This window comes from Orbicella faveolata, unplaced genomic scaffold (genome assembly GCF_042242905.1).
Source record: "Orbicella faveolata isolate gen_17 unplaced genomic scaffold, um_ofav_v1 contig_46, whole genome shotgun sequence".
NCBI classification, from domain to species: domain Eukaryota; kingdom Metazoa; phylum Cnidaria; class Anthozoa; order Scleractinia; family Merulinidae; genus Orbicella; species Orbicella faveolata.
In genome coordinates this window covers 465,869-486,457 of record NW_028301576.1, presented here as the reverse complement: position 1 = coordinate 486,457, position 20,589 = coordinate 465,869, and the positions used below count along the sequence as shown (strand labels likewise).

The 20,589-nt window shown below is 38.2% G+C and overlaps 1 protein-coding gene, 1 long non-coding RNA gene and 1 pseudogene across 4 annotated transcripts; 1 reads left to right on the top strand and 2 right to left on the bottom strand.

Moving 5' to 3' along the window:
• Positions 1-109: 109 nt before the first annotated feature.
• On the bottom strand, positions 110-3,962 carry LOC110051769 (neuronal pentraxin-1-like). The gene is made up of 4 exons (XM_020757843.2): positions 3,529-3,962; positions 2,891-2,939; positions 2,296-2,515; positions 110-1,691 (listed from the first exon to the last, which is right to left on the bottom strand). The coding sequence occupies exons 1-4, from the start codon at positions 3,853-3,855 to the stop codon at positions 1,295-1,297; spliced, it is 993 nt and encodes a 330-aa protein (XP_020613502.2). The 5' UTR covers positions 3,856-3,962; the 3' UTR covers positions 110-1,294.
• A 104-nt stretch (positions 3,963-4,066) lies between these two features.
• LOC149097822 (uncharacterized) lies at positions 4,067-7,730 on the bottom strand (annotated as a pseudogene). The gene is made up of 2 exons (XR_016203726.1): positions 7,607-7,730; positions 4,067-5,552 (listed from the first exon to the last, which is right to left on the bottom strand). The product of XR_016203726.1 is annotated as an uncharacterized LOC149097822 (transcript).
• A 3,696-nt stretch (positions 7,731-11,426) lies between these two features.
• Positions 11,427-19,872, top strand: LOC110051774 (uncharacterized). Of its 2 annotated transcripts, XR_016203898.1 has the most exons (5): positions 11,427-11,643; positions 11,784-11,852; positions 12,068-12,640; positions 13,159-13,296; positions 16,878-19,872. It is a non-coding gene; the product is annotated as an uncharacterized LOC110051774 (long non-coding RNA). The 2 variants fall into 2 exon arrangements; XR_016203897.1 differs by having other exon boundaries at positions 11,427-11,852.
• Positions 19,873-20,589: the final 717 nt, after the last annotated feature.

The following is a 20,589-nucleotide window of genomic DNA, read 5'->3' as shown; positions in this document are numbered from 1 at the left end:
GAGGCTGGAACGTTCGTTATAGAAATTCGCTGTGCAGGGCCTAACTTTACGCCTGCACTCACGTCATCCAGTTGCTATTTCTAAACAAAAATTAAGAAGGAGATAACAATTGTCCAAGAGAATATGCTTTTGAATTATGTATTTTATTTTTAAAAAAAAACACATAATAAAATAATAACCTTTATTTACCCTCGGTTGTGGGAGGCGCGATGGCCTCATGGATAGGGCGCTCGACTCCGGAGTGAGTGGTCTGGGTTCGAGCCCGGGCCGGGGACATTGTGTTGTGTTCTTGGGCAAGACACTTGACTCTTACAGTGCCTCTCTCCACCCAGGTGTATAAATGGGTACCGGGGAATGTAATGCTGGGGGGTAGCCCTGCGATGGACTAACATCTTATCCAGGGGGAAGTAGAAATGCTCGTAGTCGCTTCATGCTACTGAAACCGGGATAAGCTCCGGCCTGATGAGCCACTTGGCTCATATGCAGACTTTACCTACCTTATTTTGTCATTTACCCTCGGCATTGTTTATTTCCAATTGCCATCAAGATCTAAATTCAATTTACAGAGTCATTTCATTAGAAAGTAGGCAGTTTAGGAGAACAAGGAAAATTAACAATTAGGAGGTAATAAGTAGTAATTATTACTTCTTTCACTACTACCTCTACGATTATAATTATTATTACTATTTTGTTAATATTTATTGGGGTTGAATATTCAACTGGGACATCGTCCTGTTTTCTGCTCCAGTTGCTGATGCTATTTTCCTTTCTTTCTTTTTATTGTACATGCAGCAAAATGCAAATTCAATAAAGTTAAAGTTAAAGTAAGGGAATCAAATCTGTTCTCCACGCAAACAGCGGGAATAAACATGGTAAGCCAACACATATTTATATTAAACTCGACTTTTCTAATGGTAAGCAACATACATTTTCAAAAGTGACTGTTGTAATTTTTTGACTACTGTTTATATCGTTACTGTTAGCGTTCTGGTTAGGAGCCTTGAACCTAGACTGAGACTGGAAACGGTCTGTCCTGAGAAGCTGCGGTTAATAAAGAGCTCTAGGATTCAACCCCCAAGAAAGGTTACTCTGACTTTACATATTCCACTGAGTCGCTGCCTGTGCTACAGCATCGTCAAATGGCATCCAATGCCTGTCCGAAAACTAACTAAAACAAGTCTTAAAAATCCCACATCAAAATATAGGGTTGCTTGAGCTTGTGAAACGAAAATTCAAGTTTTCGCTGGCTTGTAGAATAGAAAGGAAACCTATGATTGTTAAATACGGTTAAACACTAGTAAAGAAATGCGTTTGGAGTACACGAGGACGGCTTAACGATTTTTACTTTTCCGTTAATACCAAATCGAAAGGACTTCCAGTGCAACACGCTTCCCTTCCCATTTAAGCACCTTTTCGACATCTGTGAAACCTCGATGGCGGACACAATTTCGTTCCAAATGTTGAAATTTCCCAGCTCACCAATGAATGGCCGTGGCTCAAAGGTTTTATCTGTGATTTGCTCTTGACCAAGGACCAAACTTCCTCCTGAGGGAATGATGTGACCAGCTTTAAAACTGTTGCCATTGCTGATCGCGACGCCATCTTTGAAGAACGCCCACGATCCGTCTGTGTTATCCCACGTAGTACAGATGTGGTGCCAGTCGCCATCATTTATTGTCACAGAGATCGCTCTGTTGAGAGAAAATGCAAGTCGGCAACAACGTTTACTGGGAGAAACAGCAAGATCTTTAGCTGTGCTAAAGTTTTGGTGGTACGCATTTATACTGGTAAAGTGGAGAGAGATACTAACAGAGTTAAGTGTCTTGCCTAGGTACGTATTAAACTGAGCCGACCAACTATGGAAGTCCAAGTCGTCGTGATAACTATTAGGTGACTGCGTTTCTTCGCATGTACCGGCAAGAAATCAGAGAAATTAAAACAAAAGGCAGCTTAAGCCAGGACGAGAGTTTGAATTTCGGCTAATTGAAACAAATGGCAGGAATGTAATTAAACAAAGGACAGCGTAAAAAAGAACAGGGGTTTCAATTTCGGCTAGGTTTTGCTGAATAAAGAACATGTCAGCTGACGTCTAATAAACGTTGTATGGAAAGCCACATATATGCACTAGGACTTCTACATCCTTGCGGCACACCCCCAGCAAACATTCCTTGGGATACTTCACTAACGCTTGAGAAAGAGCTCTGCAGATAGAGGCTCAGGGACACGCAAGGGATCTGTTCATTGGAAAATCTGTCCCCCAGTCAATTTTCGCCAAAGCAACTTGTGACCACTTACTTGGATTCTGTCCCCACTGTGAGCTCCACTTGCTTCGTGTCCATCAGAATCATCATCAACTCTTTGGTTTCTTTAGTTCCTAAGTAACTGAAGATGGTCATGTGATGACCGCGGGAAGGTTTCATCCAGAAGCAAACGCTAAGCTGTGGTAGATGAGCCATCCCACGTTTCCGCACGAAATTACCATCAGCTCCCTCGGCAGGGAACAATAAACTGAAATCTTAATTACAAAAAAAAAAAAAAAACCTTCATTAGAGAAACAATTTGACTGTGCTAATGATTCACAGGCCACATTCACATTCAATACGGCCACTTGGGCAACTAACGCCAGCTGATTCCCCTGAAATGAATAAAGAGATGTTACACAAAACTGGAAATGAGTTTCAATCGAGTTTTGTTTAGTTTATATATTCGTTTCTTTCAGTTTGAGCGGCATGTCTGTGAACTAGCTAGATGTAGCTAAGCGCATTGACCACTATAGCACAGCAACAATTGGACAACAACATTTCAACATCGCGTACAACCATGATTGGTCGTGAAAAATTTCCTCAAGAAACGACTATTCGCAAATTACATCAATCGCTCTGAATCGTACCTTTTTTTCCAATCCGAGTATTTGATAACGACTCGCAAATTTCACGGCCCTGAAAAATTACGGCATGTAAGTAGTTTTACGGCTTTTTTTTATCTAAAAACTTAGATGACTTTTTTCTCCTTGCTCACTCACTCACTCACTCACTCACTCACTCACTCACTCAATGATAAAAGTACATATCTCACTTGTGATTCTTGGCAGCAAACGGATTAAATATCAACTTTATGTCCCCGATTATGTCACCATGTATTATTTTTTCGTTTTACAAGAATCATCCTGAAAATGACCCTCATAAACGGTGCAAAGAAACCCTGTACCTTTTTAAAAATAGAAGATGAATCAGAAGAGTCCCAAAAATTATCTGAAGGAAATGTGTATGAAAGATTCCTGAAGGGTGCCAGGAAAGATCTCGAGATTTTTCAACTATATATACTACCAAAATTAATCTGATATCACTAAACTGAATGAAAGGAAAGTTCAACTGACATTGATATGTTCCCGTGTATACAAAATCTTTTATTTGTTCTCGTTTAAATTCAGTTCTTTCACACCGACAAGAAAGGAAACCTTTATAATTGTATTTACAGTAGCTCACAAAGTTAAAACGTGTACGAGATAAGAATATCAATTCATCTCACCCTTGGTGAAGCCAGTTGCTGAAATACTGCTCCATCTAAGAACATCAGGTGGCCTTTTATGTCACATAGGTCTTCCAGCCCGCAATCGATCATTTCACAAACACCAAGACTATGAGTGGAGTGAATAAAGTTGTACGAGATACAATGGGGATCATCTTGGCAAGCTTGAATGCAGTTTAACCAGTCATAGTCTTGTAAAGAGCGATAAACATGACTCACTAACATACGGCTGGCGAGAGTTATTGGATGAAAGGTAAAAGTCCAATTCACCAGAGAGAAAAGAGATAACATATTTAACATTTTAGCGGGGCGAAAATCTAAATCCATCTGTAATGTTCTCCGATACGGTCACTTTACATGTGAAGCGTCATGAATGACGATTTTTTTTTTATTAGAGTCGTTGGTTTTTGTAAAGCTGCTTAAATATGGGATGTCCCGATTGACTCTACACGTCAGAAGGTTTTTGTTACGGGCCATTATGGTGCATTAGTTTGGCATCGTCATCGAGAAATGTGAAAAAAGGGTTTTAACAACGACATCTGTGTCAACTTTCATTTATTTAGTTGCCAAAACATACAAATAAAAACAATGCAAGGAAAAGAGGAAAGGCTAGAAGAGAGGAAACCTTACTTTCTCCTCTCTTCCATCGGCAAAGAAAAATTATAAAGTGGCATTATATGGTACACCCTAATGCAAAAAACAACATCATTCACAAATCCTTCGCTAACTATGTAATGTATTACAGATTGGAACATTGGTTATTCCCAAATGAACTGAATCGTGCTTTAATTAAACTGCACTGGTGACACTCATGTTTCCAGGCTCTCGCTTTCAAAATGTAAGTATGGGACAATAGGGTGGCGACGTGATACATTCATACAGTATGTACTAGCCTCTAAGAAGCGGTACTCAGTTAGTAAACTGCTCTTTAACTTTGCAAATAAGGTTCGGTTTTGGTAAATTGTGGGCGCGCTTTTTTGAATTTCTTTTACAAAGGTAAGCGCTTGCGCACCAAAACGTTGGGCATCCCTCGGATACTCACGATGCTGTGGATTGTTAACAGTCACAGGAACAAACATTAGTCCTTAACCTCGGAATTTCAGCTCCACAGAACACATGACATGCAACTGAGAAGCCCACCAACTCTCCTTGTCATATTGTGTGGGGTAAGGTAAAATGTGTTTGATGGCTTTATAGTGAAATGCATTAAACATTGCATCAAACCACACCGTTGGAACAGCCATTGATGTTTCATTAATACCACATTTCATTCGTCTTTTTTGCAAAATTGATATGGCATTTTGAGGCCCCCGGCTGATCAACAATACCAACTGCTGGCTCATAATCTAAGAGCCATGCTTCAAAGGCTCTAAACGGTGACACTACCCTCATTTCATGAGGAATTAATGAATTGAATCGAAGATCTACATCATCATCTAAGAAGATGTAATAATGGTAGCCAGGCAGTCTCTCCCTTGCAGTAGAGTACAAGATATTTCGCCCTAAGTTCCAAGAGCCTTCTCCAACAAATATGTAGGAGATGTGCGTTCGATTATCCTCTTGACACACTGTTCGGTAACTTAACACTATTACATCACAGTTACACGCATTCTCGTCTCCAATCGGCTCAATAAGATTCTGAGGGAGACATTTCTCAGTCTGGGTCAGATGAATAAATGGCTTTGAAGTCGTTCCTACTGAGCTGTTAACTTTAGCTTCACTGAGTTGAGTTGAAGTCTTTGTTGTTCGAGCTGTAATGTTGCCTTTTGCTTCCGTGAATTGAACTGGTTGTGTTGTCCTTGATGTTGCGGTTTGTGCTGTACTGCATTGTGCTGTCTGGTACGTTGTCCTTACTGTTGTGTTAGGTTGGGATTTACCGGGTTGAGCTGACTGCGTGGTAGCTGTTGTGGCTACTTGCGCTTTAATTGATTGAGCTGGTCCATTTGTCGATCTCACTGTAGTGTATCCTTCACTAAGTTGAACACGAGTTTGCACACCTTTGGTATTGTCCTCTCGAATAGTAGCTAGGAAAAGGAAGATAAGAAATACTGATTTTATAAAGATAAGCGAAACAGGCAATATCACAATTCAATACGTGACTGATGGCAGGCTGTGAAGTGCATGCCTAATGAAGCTTCTTGGTATTGTCACATTTGCAGGCCGATATCATGATCAAAATCAAATCAAATCAAGTATATCAATAGCATAACCAAGATGCATACGTATTTCGGAAAACATCGAAACCCTACCTACAACACGGATAGGCTTCTAAGCCCCAAGAGACCTTCTGGGATTGAAAAGCGAGTCAACCGATCAAACTTTATGGTGCTGCCAATTATATTGGGATACAATTTATATCAGTGTTATGCACTCCATGTATATTATCTTTACTCCAACGGGTGAGAGGGCAGATTGTAGAATACTATCTAAGCGTACGTATAGTACACAGTGGTTAATTCAGTTCTTCTTGGTTTGATAAAACTCAGCTCTCGGTTGGAAGACTAATTGTGTTCACTGAGCTTTTTACAAGCAGTTCTATTTATCACATGCATGAAAGACACCCTCTACAGTAACTTTAAGCATAGTGATCATGATTACTAAGTTTCGCCTGCTAAAATATCAGTTAATCCCCAACGAACGAAGCTTACTAGTCAAGGGAAGCAGAGACCTTAACCAATTGCAAACTAGAAAAATAAAATAATCTTAAGCAACAGCTAACCTTGACCGTACCTGGGGGAGGTAGTAGCCAAGTTAAGGTCGCAAGAACGACATAAACAATACATGTGACTTCCGAACACAAAGTTCTACTGAATGAAATGTTTCCAACGCAAACGGAAGAAGCGTTCAAGAATTGAGTGTGACACATACACTCTTTTTTTATGTAAGAACGTCTAATTTTGGAACTGAGGCTGAACATTCTTATATTTTTTTGCGTTTTGAGGCTGAAAACGTTCTTAAGATGTTCTTAAATTTACATGGTATGAGAATATTAAATAATGAAGACAGGCCGGCACGGACTACCTACATGATAGATGTGATGTGATTACATGTGTCTCTCATAACTTGGCTCTTCAGAGCTTGTCTTTGAGAGATCTACCTCTTTTGTAGGCTATAATAGGTGGATTTCTGAGGATGGTTTTCAGCAAAGGCTGATTTTGTATTAATGCCCATGATAAGTATTTGGGTTAATTTACATTTTTTGTTCCCTTTATTTTATGTTTGTCATTTAGTATACAGATTAGCAAAAGAAAAACGTTCTTAATAGACTCCCAGCCTGAGGAATGTTCTTAATACGTAATTAAGTTCTTAAAATTTTGATTAACCCAGCCTCAACGTTCTTATAAAAAAGTTCTTATAAAAAAAACAAAGTGTATGGGAGTACACCTTAGCCTGCCAAAACTAAGCTTCTTAAAAACATAACTTCTAAATATATAGTAGCACAACATCAGTTGTATGTTGTAATGTTGGTTGATTTCTTGAGATGGTCCCCGGAATAACACATACACTCGATGAGATCTTTTAACTTCAGTTTGAGAATTATATTTGATGTGGCAGGACACGAAACACCAATTGGAGCAGTTGGCTTTCAGTTAATCCTAGGCTGCTCTTCACAAGAGCATCAAAACAGCAACGAAATATAGATTAATTATATTCCTAGGAATATTATTATCCTAAAGGAAATTCATGCGCCTCGCTCGGATCATGGTTCGTAGTTATTATTATTATTATTTAGTTTTTATTATAACATTTTAGCCTTATTTTTATTTATACGCTCACTAGAATCTTCAGAATTGAAGGAGGTGAGTCGCCCAGGAAGAAGAAGAACAAGAAGTGGAAACTTAGTAGAGCAACACTATATTTACTTTGAATTTCGAATACGGTCTTTGCTTTGCTTAAAGCGTTTTTGTTTGAGCCAGTAAAACCTGAGATATGTAAATAGTTTTGGTTTCTTCCGAAATAATTGATCCCTTGTGCGGTTCTATGAAATTCAGCAGGCTGAGCAGCTCTTATAGGGGTTTAAAGAACAAAGCATTTCGTTCTGAAGGCATCTAATATTTCTAACAAATGAGACTCTCACCGTCGCTACCACTTGTTTCTTGTGTTCCAAATGCTGTTCTGTACAGGTAAGCAATGTAGAACAGCGAAATTACAAGACTGACAATCAGCAGCAAATTGAACTTCTTTTGTGTGATTCGAGTCATTCGGAGACTTGCTCTTGCTTTTAGGATCTTTTAGTTGGCGTTTGATATTTCGAGGTTGAACTGAACACGTCATTATTATCCAACTGCAGCGAATATAGCCTGCGAACGCCAACCAATTGACAGCTGGAAATACGTCTGTGTTCGCAGGTTACATTGTAAGTTAAATTGTAACAATCTGTTCCCAGTGTTCCAATCAGCATATCGACAGAACCACAGAACCACAGCACAGAAACTGCACTGCTTAAAGTTATGAATGACATTCTCCTTAACATGAACAATCAATGTATTACTTTGCTAATTCTGTTCGACTTGAGTGCTGTCTTTGATACAGTTGATCATGATACTATGCGACGTCGACTTGAATACTCATTTGGTATACAGGGAAAAGCTCTCTCCTGGTTTGCGTCCTATTTGTCTGGAAGAAGACAGCGGATAATGATTAACGAGTCACTATCTGAACCTTTCAACTTAGAATGCGGCGTGCCTCTAGGTTCCTGTTTGGGTCCGCTATTGTTCACGTTGTATACAAGTATGCTTTTTGAGATCATTAAATATCATCTGCTCATGATTCACTGTTACGCTGATGATTCACAAGTTTACATCTCATTTAGTCCGTACGACAGCTGAGCAACTTGCTGTGGTGAGGAATATAGAAGACTGCATCAGAGACATTCGGTTCTGGATGTTGAATAATGATCTTAAATTAAACGACGACAAGACTGAATTCCTCGTTATTGGTACATCACAACAGCTGGAAAAGCTAGACAATATCAGTGTTCGTGTGGGTGACTCAGATATTCATCCCGTGCCAATCGCGAGAAATCTTAGTTCTTGGTTTGATTCTAGATAAAGACTCTTGAACATTCAATGGTGTCATTCAATGGTCATTCTTGAACATTCAATGGTGTCACACCATTGAATGTTCAAGAGTCTTCATTCGGTAAATTACTCATACATTGAACAAATTTAATGTCAACTCCTGATCTCCATACAAACTCTTATATTTTAGCCACAGTTCTCCATACAAACTCTTATATTACACTTGGGTGACCTGTGATTAAGCCCCATCAAGAAAGACCTTGAACAGGGCAGTGATAATTCGGTAAATTACTCATACATTGAACAAATTTAATGCCAACTCCTGATCTCCATACAAACTCTTATATTTTAGCCACAGTTCTCCATACAAACTCTTATATTACGCTTGGGTGACCTGTGATTAAGCCCCATCAAGAAAGACCTTGAACAGGGCAGTGATAATGACCTGAAGAAAGAACACAAGGTTGGTTTCTTTTGTTCAATTTTCCCATTGCACACACAGGTTGTTTTATTGACATCTAAGGGACCGTTCATTTTTTATGAGGGAGGGGGGGGCTGGTGGGATTTGGGAAGCGCCATTTAAAAATCGCGTGACCCCCCCTCAGCTTACCAATTTTTTCACATGGCCCCCCTTATGGCGGTCATTTTTTGGGATGACCCCCCCCCCCAAAAAAAAAAAATTGAACAAACAATATTTAGATTTCAACTTTTTTAATATTTCTCTATTATCCCCCTACTTCACGTTATTGTGCTCACTATGAAGACAATATTTACAATCTCTATACGACAGAGAGCTGTTGTTTAAAAAACAAATCAAAAGAAGTCAATTTCGGATCTCCTAGTTGTGGCTCGCCCTGAGCATGTGGCATTTGGCCTCTCATTGGCATCTTACTCATCTGAATTGATGAATGCAAGAATGACGTCACTTGAGTCATCATCTCCCCCAGAGTCAATGGCATCACTGTCATACTCATCGTTGTCACTTTCATCGCTTTCACTGCTGTCAGCACTTGCCCTGTTGTCATTTTGTGTCAATGTCCTGGCATTTCTCAGTGTTGGTTGGCCAGCTCTGAGAGGACTCTTCTGCTGCAAGCATGAATGTCTTACAATTGCCTCTACTTTCTCACTCTTGCTGCTTTTCAAATGCTGCTTCAGCCCGTGGTGGTTTGAGTACTTGTTTGGTTCTGGAACACGTAGCTTTTTAAGCTTGGTTAGATCTTCGCACAACTCAGTCCAAGGATAATCCTCCTCCCTACTTAACTTTGCCTTTTCTTCTGCTCTCTTTTTCCTTTTAAATTCCAGCACTTCAAGATGCTGGAGATAATCCACCACAAACTTCGATTTGACAATAAATTTATCTGCAAATAGAGCAACGCTCTCTGGGTCAGATAAAACCAGCCTGCCACTTCCATGCTCTTTCTTCTTTATATTGTTAATCCAATCGGGGAAAGAGCGCATTACTACATGAGCATCATGAAAGAGGCTCACTCCAAAATGCGCAATAATGGCGAAAGCGACGAGTCGTTTAAGAAAAGGTTTACAGCTGAACGATCCAGGCAGTTTGACATCTTACAAGCAAAAGAAGCAATCTTTCTAAGTGCGGATGGCTGTTCAGAAAGGGCGAGTGAGTTTTCCATGCAAGGGTACCAGTTGAAGCCCAGTGATGGAAGAAAACTGAACTTCTCCATCAAAGAGCACAGAGCAATGGTGGAAAAGTTGAATGTCATATTGAAAAATGTAAAGGAACACGATTCCACACTCTTTCAGTCCAATGGGCTTGCTTTAAAGCAGGGCGGAGAATTCGCCCACAGTTTTAATGTAAAACAGATCAAATGTACAGAAGCTAAGTTGACGAAGGTCACGCAGGACCTGGAAGCACTAGAAAATAAGAACAGCAATTATAACAGCATATTCAAAGGCATACTCAAACAGCACATCAACAAAAGGAGAAGGAAAAAAGAAAACCGCAGAAAGTCAAATGAAAGAAAGAGGAAGCGGACTGAAAACAACGTCCAACGAGTTTATGGAATCTGTGTTCGAAACCCGTTAGGAAATGATCTTCCACAATGCCTTGTGTACCCTCCTAGAACGGCCGTCCCGGAAGAGTGTATTAAAGTTGAGGATGTTGCCACGTCGATATTTAGAAGAGATGGGCCATACATCGCACAGCTCTTGGAAGGGAATTATTTCACCAATGCTGCAAGAAGCAGAATCACCACCAACCTTGAGCAGGAAGTCAGAGATTATGTTTACACCTTCATGTACCCTGAAGAGTACACTCTGACGGAAAGCATTGCTGCTTCTTGCAGCATTGGTGAAAGAGACTCCCATAGCAGTACAAGCGGCGACGAAGAACTCGACGACAGCGGAGATGAAGATGAGTGCCAGTGAAAGTTGCATTCGAAAATAACAGTGTTAAATACTCCTTTTCAGTAGCTACAAATGCTTTTTGTCGCCAAACGTTTTTTTAAAGCAGAAGGAAAGTTTGTAATAAATTTGTATCCTGCCTTCTATGTTTATTCTATAACAATTTTTTTGGTATTCAAACATTATGCCATTTTAAAGTTTTACTAAAATATTTCACGTGACCCCCCCTTTTCCCCTTATTTGTTTGGGATGGCCCCCCCTCGAAAGCCATTTTTTTTCGCATGCCCCCCCCCAAATCCCACCAGCCCCCCCTACCTCATACAAAATGAACGGTCCCTAAGTAATAGGTGGTTTAGTGGTTCCAAACTGCCAACAAAAGGTATCAAAACAGTTTGCATTTTTTTAAATTTCATCTAGTGCTTTCTCAAAGTTATGGAGCCATAAATGCATTTATAAGCAAAAAGAATGCTTCATTCATAACCACTACATGTATTGTCTCATTTGATGAGTAACAGCTAAAAACTGAGGGGAACTTTTTACAAAATTTACCTTCAGCGAGAGATGGGGTCTTACTTGAATGCGGAAGCTTAATGCTGTGTATCCTCCCGTATAGCTGTTTTTTTGTTTTATTTTCATACAGAATGTTGTTGATATAACCATAAGCCCTATCAAAAAACAGCTTGATCTTCATGTCGGCAGTGATGCTGGCCTGAAGGAGGATTGCAAGGTTATTTTTGTTGTTCTTGTTGTTGTTGTTCACATGTTTGGGTTGCCTGTACACTTCTTATCTTTCATGAGTTATTTTATTTACACTTTGAAAGTAACAAGAGTGCAGTGTTAAAACAATGAATAAATAATTCCCCCTAGGATTTAGAGAACAGAGATAGTGATTGCAGTCTCACGGAAACACCTTATTGGCTGCAGGGTGCAAAAAGGGTCAGTATCATCAGTTAACTTTTCATCATAGTTTTTTGTAATAACCTTTGATTAATTGTATTTTTAGCTAGCAAGAATGCAGCATGTGTGTGTCATCATTATTTTATTTCCACATATTCTACCATTGCACATTGAACAAGGATTTTTTTTCCAAAAAAAGCTTCATTGCCACTCTAGGATCCAGGCAATAACAATGTATTTAATAACTGTTGTAGGGAAATGTAAAAGTAGAGTTATGACACTCAGATGAGTCATCAGATGACTTCACAAATGAATGCAAAAAATGTGCAAAGACCTTTTCAACCAGGTGTAATCTGTTAAAACCCATACGGCTTGGGAGGTGCTAGGGAAACCACAAAGAAGTGTGAGTAAATACCACATTCTAACACAATGAAAAGCGAAATTAAAGTATATTTAGTTTAAACATCAAAGTTTATTATTAAAAGACACAGGGCATTGGATGTTGAGTGTTGTAGGCCAGCTTTTTCTGGCCTCCACCTTAATTTTAAGGCCTGAAGGCCTGGAAAATTTTTTGGCCCTCCACCTTGGAAAGAAGTCTGCATCTGCCACTGAAAATTGTGTGACACCAATAAGATAATAATAAATGATATTCAGATAAAAAAAAAAGTGATTATTATATATATATTAATCAAATTTTGATTACTCTTCGTAACAAAAAATGGTTGCCCAAACTGTCTTAGTATTATTGCTCATTATGAAAGATTAAAAATTATTTTGTTATTTTACAGCCAGCGTCAATCAAAGAATAGACAGCCATTGACTGAAGTGTAAGTCTAACAGAAATTGTGTATATTTGATTCCACATGCAATAGTTTTATGTTGGCCAGGGTTGGGATAATGACCCAAAATATTCCTTAGCCAATTAAATAGTAAAAATGTTTGCATATTGGTAAATAATATACTGCGCCGTTTTCATGTCCCTTCCCTAGGATATGGAAGTCCATGAATGGATGGGTATTTGCAACAGGCACAATGCCCTAGAGTGACATGAGGTGGCCTATGGTTAGTGGGCTGGACTCCAATCCGAGCCATCTTGGTTCAAGCCCTATTCCTATGTACTTCATGCTACAGAAACTTGGACAAGCTCTTGCCTCATGGCCACTAGGATAGTACATGTATGCACACTTTACTTTACAGAATGTCCCTTTCACGGGGAAAGGAGGTGCTGATAGAGTATATTTTGACAAATGACACATATTTTTCCTCTGAAACTCGTAAGATCTGATCATTGTTTGTCTGAATTGGCCTAGCAGAGTTTGTTTTAATGTTTTACATTAACTTCCAGAAATGTGTTAGCTCACCAACAAGAAGTGAAAGAAGTAGAATATCTGCCTTTTGATGTGGATGGGGATTGTGCCTCCAAAGTTTCATGCATAAAAGCACAAATGATGAAAGCTGCAAAAGATGGAAGACCTTGGAAAAAGTGGGTAACATCATACAGGGGTATCTTGTTCCAAGAGATAATCATTGTATTTTTTCCAGCCTAAAATGAAAAATCAGCTGCCATGACTCAGCGTCTATATAATGCCAGTGTGTATTAATAATTGCCATCTGATATTTTTAATTTTTCATTGAATAAGACTGATTTATTAGCACCCAAAAGTATCAGTTATTGATCCAGCCACATGCTCTTGGGCTGGGCTCCTTTAATTTTTAAATAGATGTTGCATATATTTTATTATTATAATTATAATTTTATTTTATTATATGCGCCACCCCTGAATAAGCGCCGCTCTCAAATAAGCACCGCATTTGGGTTTAAAAAGTTATTAAGTGCTGCCCTCGAATAAGCGCCGCTGTCCTGATGTGGCACTTATTCAAGGGATTCTGTATAACTAAATAAAAAACACTACAAAGCAACTCAAAAACAGTATTAAAATGAACAATGAAAATCAAAGTTAAGTGACGACACCACTAGCAAAGCAATTCGAAAGGGCCGGGAAAAGACTAATGATGACAATCAAAACACACTTATGCTTGTTACATAAAAGTTTCTTACAGATAGAAAAATACTGTTAAATTCAAAGAAAAGATTTCTTTGTCGTGTTAAATTGTTAAATAAGCGCCGCCCTCGAATAAGTGCCACACTTCAGGGCAAAGCCCTGCTTGATGTTCTGAACTTTTTTAAGGTTAGTGAGGCCTTTGGCCTGGCTGTATACCTCTTCAATGTTTTGCCATTATGCATAGAGCTTTTCAAACATTCATATGGAAATTGGCTGGGCTTAGATGCTGAATTATTAAGGAAAAAAAAAACTGTTCAGCTTTGAGCATAGCATCAGGTAGTGGAGGTTTGGCTTCACACGTGTGGGTGCCACTATGGCAAACTAAGACATGCAAGTTCTCAAACTCCCACACTTTTTTGGCAAAATAGGGAACAGCTATATTTATAACATAGCTAAAGCAAAGCGCGCTCTCTGATTGGTTAATTTAGCGTCTACTATTTGCCCATGGGTGTATGCTGCTGACGTGTGTGCTAATGTTTACAAAGCAAATCTTTTGACAGACATTGTTTCCAAAGTAATGGCCGACGTCCTTCTGCCAGAAATGCGAAATTGTCTTCACAGTTGTCTGAAGATGAAACTTTATTGAGTTACTGGTGTGCAGTCGGTTGTCATGAATGAATTTTTGCGCGCTTGTTTTCTCTTGTCATGCAAGACTACACAAACATTTTTTTGTGATGTAGCTCAATAAAAGGACTTCTGTTGTTCCAATGTCTCAATGTTATGTTATAAAACAAATGGTAAACGCCATAGTGTGCACTATTGAGTTATGGATGCACTTGGGAGGTTTGCTAAGCACTCAAGAAGCTAGAGTCGCACAAGGCGATTAAGCCAAGTGCGACTCTTACGCTTCTTTCATGCTTAGCAATCTCCCACATGCATCCATAACTCAATAGTGCACGCTATGGTGTTTACCATTTGTTAAATAACACTATAGCTACAACAGCCACAGACAACATCTGCCTTTGATTTCTGCTTAAAGTTCTTCTTATTTTCTTTCTTGTAAGACAGCAAGTATGGACACTTGGTATATATGCATCTATAAGTGCCATCACAAGATGCTGTGCGTCTGACACCATGGAATCCAACAATATATATATAAATATATAAAAAAAACATAAATCTGTGTAACTGAAGAGGATGAAGACCAACTCTTGACTGTTCTGGTTTTAATGCAGCAACATTTCGGCTATTCAGCCTTCTTCAGGTTAAGATAAGCTTTACAGTAAAAAGTTCAAAAATAAAAATTACGACCATAAGAAATTACAAGATGCGAACTTATATATACAAAACTAGTGTCAACATAGGTTATGTAATCAATTACATAATAAAAGAAAGGAAAAGTCTAAATAGTGCAGACAGCACAATACAGAACGCTTCTACTTGTGATAAAATGTGGTAAATGGCTAATTACTTGACAACAATTAGAGCAGGCACAAAATAAAAAGCGTGAACTACTGCTAAGGTAGATGAAGACAAACTAATTGCCAGAACAGGCTATGAATATGCCAATCAGATACAAAAGAAAAAGTGTAAACTACTGCTAAAAAACATTGATATATAGATTTATGCACAATAAATAAATAAATAAATAGATAAATAAATAAATAAACAAATAGATAAATAGAACACCAGATAAAAATAAATCAGTATGTAGTTTGGTTAAATCTTTAATTTCCTTACTTTTAAGAGGTTTTGGGAATGTAAGTAAATACCTATTTACTCAAATAAGTACCACAGCACTTATTAAATTTTTTGCCCTGAAGTGCAACACTTATTCTAGGGCGGCGCTTATTTAACAATTTGATGCGACAAAGAAATCTTTTCTTTGAATTTACGGGTATTTTTTCTACCTATATGAAAATTTTATATAACAAGCATAAGTGTGTTTTGATTGTCATCATTAGTCTTTTCCCGACCCTTTTCATCAATTGCTTTGCTAGTGGTGTCTTCACTTAACTTTGATTTTCGTTGTTCATTTTAATACTGTTTTTGAGTTGCTTTGCAGTGTTTTTTAGTTATACAGAATCCCTAAAATAAGTGCCGCATCAGGACTGCAGCACTCATTCGAGGGCGGCACTTAATAACTTTTTAGTCCTAGCGCTTGTTCAAGGGCAGCGCTTGTTCGGGGGTGGCGCCTATTCCAGTAAATATGGTAATGAAATGAACAATAATTATTATCATGATAAAGGAAATATGTAACTTGAAAGTTTTATGACTTTCTTGTTGCATCACCTTCTTCTAGGGATACCCTTTCTCTGCCTGTGACCAACAAAATGGCAGTAATACTCAAATATTAAATTCACCTTTGCAATAAAGGTATACTTTGCAGCATTACTGTAATCTTACATCGCACCATTTTGGTCCCATTTACAATAAAATATACACAACATCTATTTAAAAATTAAAGGAGCCCAGCCCAAGAGCATGTGGCTGGATCAATAACCAATACTTTTGGGTGCTAATAAATCAATCCTATGGAACAACAAAAAAATTAAATATATCAGATGGCAATTATTTATATGCACTGGCATTATATAGCCACTGACACTTCCACCTGTCCCTGGATATATCATGTGCTTCTGAAAACAAAATTCTAACTAGGTAACAATTCTGGGATCACATATAGGTTTTGTTTGGTGTATAATTATCTAGAAATCAAAGATTATCTTTACCACAACTGCTACTAATCTCGCAATCTGATTGGCTAATTTGCCATTTGTTTGGCTAATTTGCCATTTTGACCACTGTGATGACGTGTATCATTGTTGATAAGAGTAAAGACCACACTAAACTACATTGGATTTGTTAATTTACGAAAGATTTTAATGGTTAAAACCCTGGCCGATTTGACACGCAAATGGAAAGACATGACTATACGCATTCATTGAAGTGTCAGCTATTGTTTCCAGTCTAAAATACAATTACGAATGCAATACTAGGATAGATTAAACAAGATTGCCCTTACCGATCTGCCATCCTTGATTTCCTCCATCTTGAATAGAACTCAGGATGATGACAAAGTATGTTGTGTAAAACCACTGAAGATTTGTTGGAAACCCCATCAAAAGAATCCTGCCAAAGAAATCCTACCTCGAAAATCCAACTGGAAAATCCAGCTTGAAATCCTAACTCGGTAAATAGGCAACATCTAGACGGGTGACTTCTGAACACAAAGTTCTACTGAATGAAATGTTTCCAACACGAACGGAAGAGGCGTTCAAGAATTGAGTGTGACACATACACTCTTCTTTTTGTATAAGAACCTCTTATTTTGGGACTGAGGCTGAACGTTCCTATATTTTTTTGCGATTTGAGGCTGAAAACCTTCTTAAGATGTTCTTAAATTTACCTGGTATAAAAATAATGAAGACAGGCCAGCACAGACTCCCTACATGATGGATGTGATTACATGTGTCTCTCATAATTTGGCTCTTATGAGCATGTCTTTGAGAGATCTACCTCTTTTGTAGGCTATAATAGGTGGATTTCTGAGGATGGTTTTCAGTAAAGGCTGATTTTGTATTAATGCCCATGATAAGTATTTGGGTTAATTTACATTTTTTGTTCCCTTTATTTTATGCTTGTCATTTAATATACAGATTAGCGAAAGAAAAACATTCTTAATCGACTCTCAGCCTGAAGAATGTTCTTAGTACGCAACATTCTTAAAATTTTAGTTAATCTCAGCCTCAACGTTCTTAGAAAAAAGTTCTTATAAAAAAAAAGAGTGTATGGGAGTAAACCTTAGCCTGCCAAAACTAATAAAGCCTCGTAACTTCTAAGGGCCTGTTTACAAGGAGGGAGGGTTACCCTAGCAAGCGGGTTGACCCTAGCTGGAGGGCAAAAGATAGCCCCGGTTTACAAGCACAATTTCACAGTTAGGGTAACCCTACAACCTGGGACAACTTAATGTGCAGTGACACTCAAAGGGTCTGGAAACAATTAGAAAATTAACCTGGGTAGGCAGGTTAACCCTACCTGAAGTGTTTACAAGGGAAAAAGTTGACCCACCTGCCAGGGAAACCCTAGCACGCAGATAGTGTAACCCGCCTACCCGGGTAACCCTAGGAGCCTTGTAAACAGGACAAAGAAAAAAGAGGAAATGTGTGAGTGCTAGGGTATTAACCCACTTCTTAGGGTAACCCTCTCTCCTAATGTAAACAGGCCCTAAATATCTGGCAGCACAGCATCAGTTGTATGTTGTAATGTTAGTTGATTTCTTGAGATGGTCGCAGAATAATACATACACGCGATGAGATCTCTTAAGGTCATTCCACTGAAATAGAACCTGCATTGCGATTTTTGTAAAACTTTGCCTATTGATTGCTTATATTATAGGAACTTAAATTTTAAAATAAAAATGAGGGGTCCCCATGTTCGTTTAGGAGCAACAGCACCTTGTTTATACCCATATAAATCCTTATAATAGCACCATGATTGTAGTCACGATTGCTTGCTAAATTCACGTTTCCGACGATTGCTTTTTGTTCTACACTGAGAATTGGTCCATATTTGTTTTACACAGAGAAATTTATTACTCAGTTCAAAGCAACAGAAAAAAATGATAGGTCACCATACTCGTTTGTGTAAAAATGACGATTTACCTCTATGGCAAGGTCCAGCTGTAAAGAAAAAGCCGTCATTCTGTAATGCGCGCACACTAATCACGCGTGAAATTATGCGCAGTAGGGATGCGCAATGCAATACTGGGGAATAACCATAACTTCAGTTTGAGAATTATATTTAATGTGGCAGGACACGAAACACCAATTGGAGCAGTTGGCTCTCAGTTAATCCTAGACTGCTCTTCACAAGAGCATCAAAACAGCAACGAAATATAGATTAATATTATTATCCAACTGAAGCGAATATCGTCCAAATAACAGTACAAATACACAGCGATATTGCACAGTTATTTGTACAGTAGCAAACCTGTTTGTCGGAGAGTTCGGCGCACTCACGCAAAACTTATTGACTACAGCAGTTGGATAATAAGTGTTTTATATGGTGTGTAGTATCGCTGTTTATTATATGGAGAAGAGTGTTTTACTGGGAACTAAACCACTCGTAGATTCCATACGCCACTTCATCCGGGACCCGAGTGGCGTATTTTCCGTATGTCACCTTTGTGAGTGTCGTATCGTTCAATGAAGTCACGATTCCCGCCTTTTGCTTTTGTTGAATTGGTTTCTCCATACAATAAAAAGAACATTACACGTTGGCTCGAAGATATGAATTTTATGTTCTCGTGGCAAGAACAATATCTCACGAGTGAGCGAAGCGAACGAGTGAGATATTGTTCTTGCCACGAGAACATAAAATTCAAAATGTGTCCGAAGCATATTCTTTGCTTATAGCAGGGACAAAGCTTCACCATATTACAATCTTTTAGGAATTCTCAAATTTGAAAAGGTGTACAAATTAAAAGTGGCTCTATTTACTCATAAAATTTTGAATGACTCAACAAACATTCCAACTATATTCCATAGAACCCTTACTTAGGCATCTGAAGTCCATACCTACAATACAAGATTTGCTGCGAATTTGAATTTTCATAGGCCAAAAGTAAATAATAACTATGGGACCTCTACTTTCTCTTTTGTTACATCAAAACTTTGGGAAATTATTCCAACAGAATTTAAAAAACTGCCTTACACTTCCTTTTATAAGCAATATAAACTATACCTTTCAAATACTCAATATTACTCTTCAGCATTATGATTTATTCATTTAACTTGTTTATTTCGAATACTTTTGTTATTCACATTTTACTTCCTTTATTGCATTGTTTCTATTAATTGATGTGTCTTGTCTTTTATTTTTGAACGTGTCAGTGACCAACACGATAGCATATGCTTCTTTGGTCACTGAGCACATTTTGTTTTGGTTTTATTATTATATTTTCCTTATTTTGATTAATGAATTTTTTGTAATAGTGTGCGATAGTGAAATATGTCTGTAAATAGTGTCAATTAATAAAAAATCTGAAATCTGAAATCTGAGGCTGTCGGGTCAAAATTGTAAATTTTTCCAGTTTCTTTTGTCTTTCAATTACCATTAGATACATAGATACAAAAAAAAACAACACCAGCTATAGAAGTTTATCCTGAAAGCCTCGGAGCCATGTTAGAATATTGATATATCGAAGTGGCCCATTGATTTCCTTGAAAATATAAAGTGCTTATGGTCTTGTTTTCAACTCTTCCTCCCATTCACCGTAACAATGTACCTTCAGCTTGTAACTCCGCTAAGGAAACCTCTTTGATACAGTCGTCAAATTTCCATTTGTAGTCTCTTGTAGTGAAACGGGGTCCTTGGATCAGGATTTGGGAGATTAAAAAATGGTAAATCGGCGAACGTAAATCTTCGCGTGTAGTATTTTCCTGGAATCGAGAATATTAATACTCGCGAAATACAGCTCCCGAATTTTTCGCGAAATTAAGTACGCTCGTAAAATAGAAAGAACAAGGTAGTTATCCATTCAGGAACTTGTTCTGAATTATTACGCAAACAAGATATAAAACATTTAAATTTAATTAAATCCAATATACCCTTTTGCTCCCAAAGCTGACTTTTGTGGCAATTTGGAGGAGCAGTCATTGAACCACTTGTTAGGTCAGTAATTTATATTAATTTGCATATCAGCAGTACAGATGGAATAGATCTCTCAGCACGATAGTTTGAATTCGACTTCAGGCTGACGAAGCTGGTCG

What these genes read in the sequence shown, in the direction of transcription:
- LOC110051769 (XM_020757843.2), bottom strand. Translation starts at nt 3,855, where the DNA reads ATGGATTTAGATTTTCGCCCCGCTAAAATGTTAAATATGTTATCTCTT. An exon ending in AGCAACTGGCTTCACCAAGG is followed by an intron (nt 2,940 to 3,528) that starts GTGAGATGAATT and finishes GTAATTTTTCAG; the next exon opens with GGCCGTGAAATTTGCGAGTC. An exon ending in TACTCGGATTGGAAAAAAAG is followed by an intron (nt 2,516 to 2,890) that starts GTACGATTCAGA and finishes TTTGTAATTAAG; the next exon opens with ATTTCAGTTTATTGTTCCCT.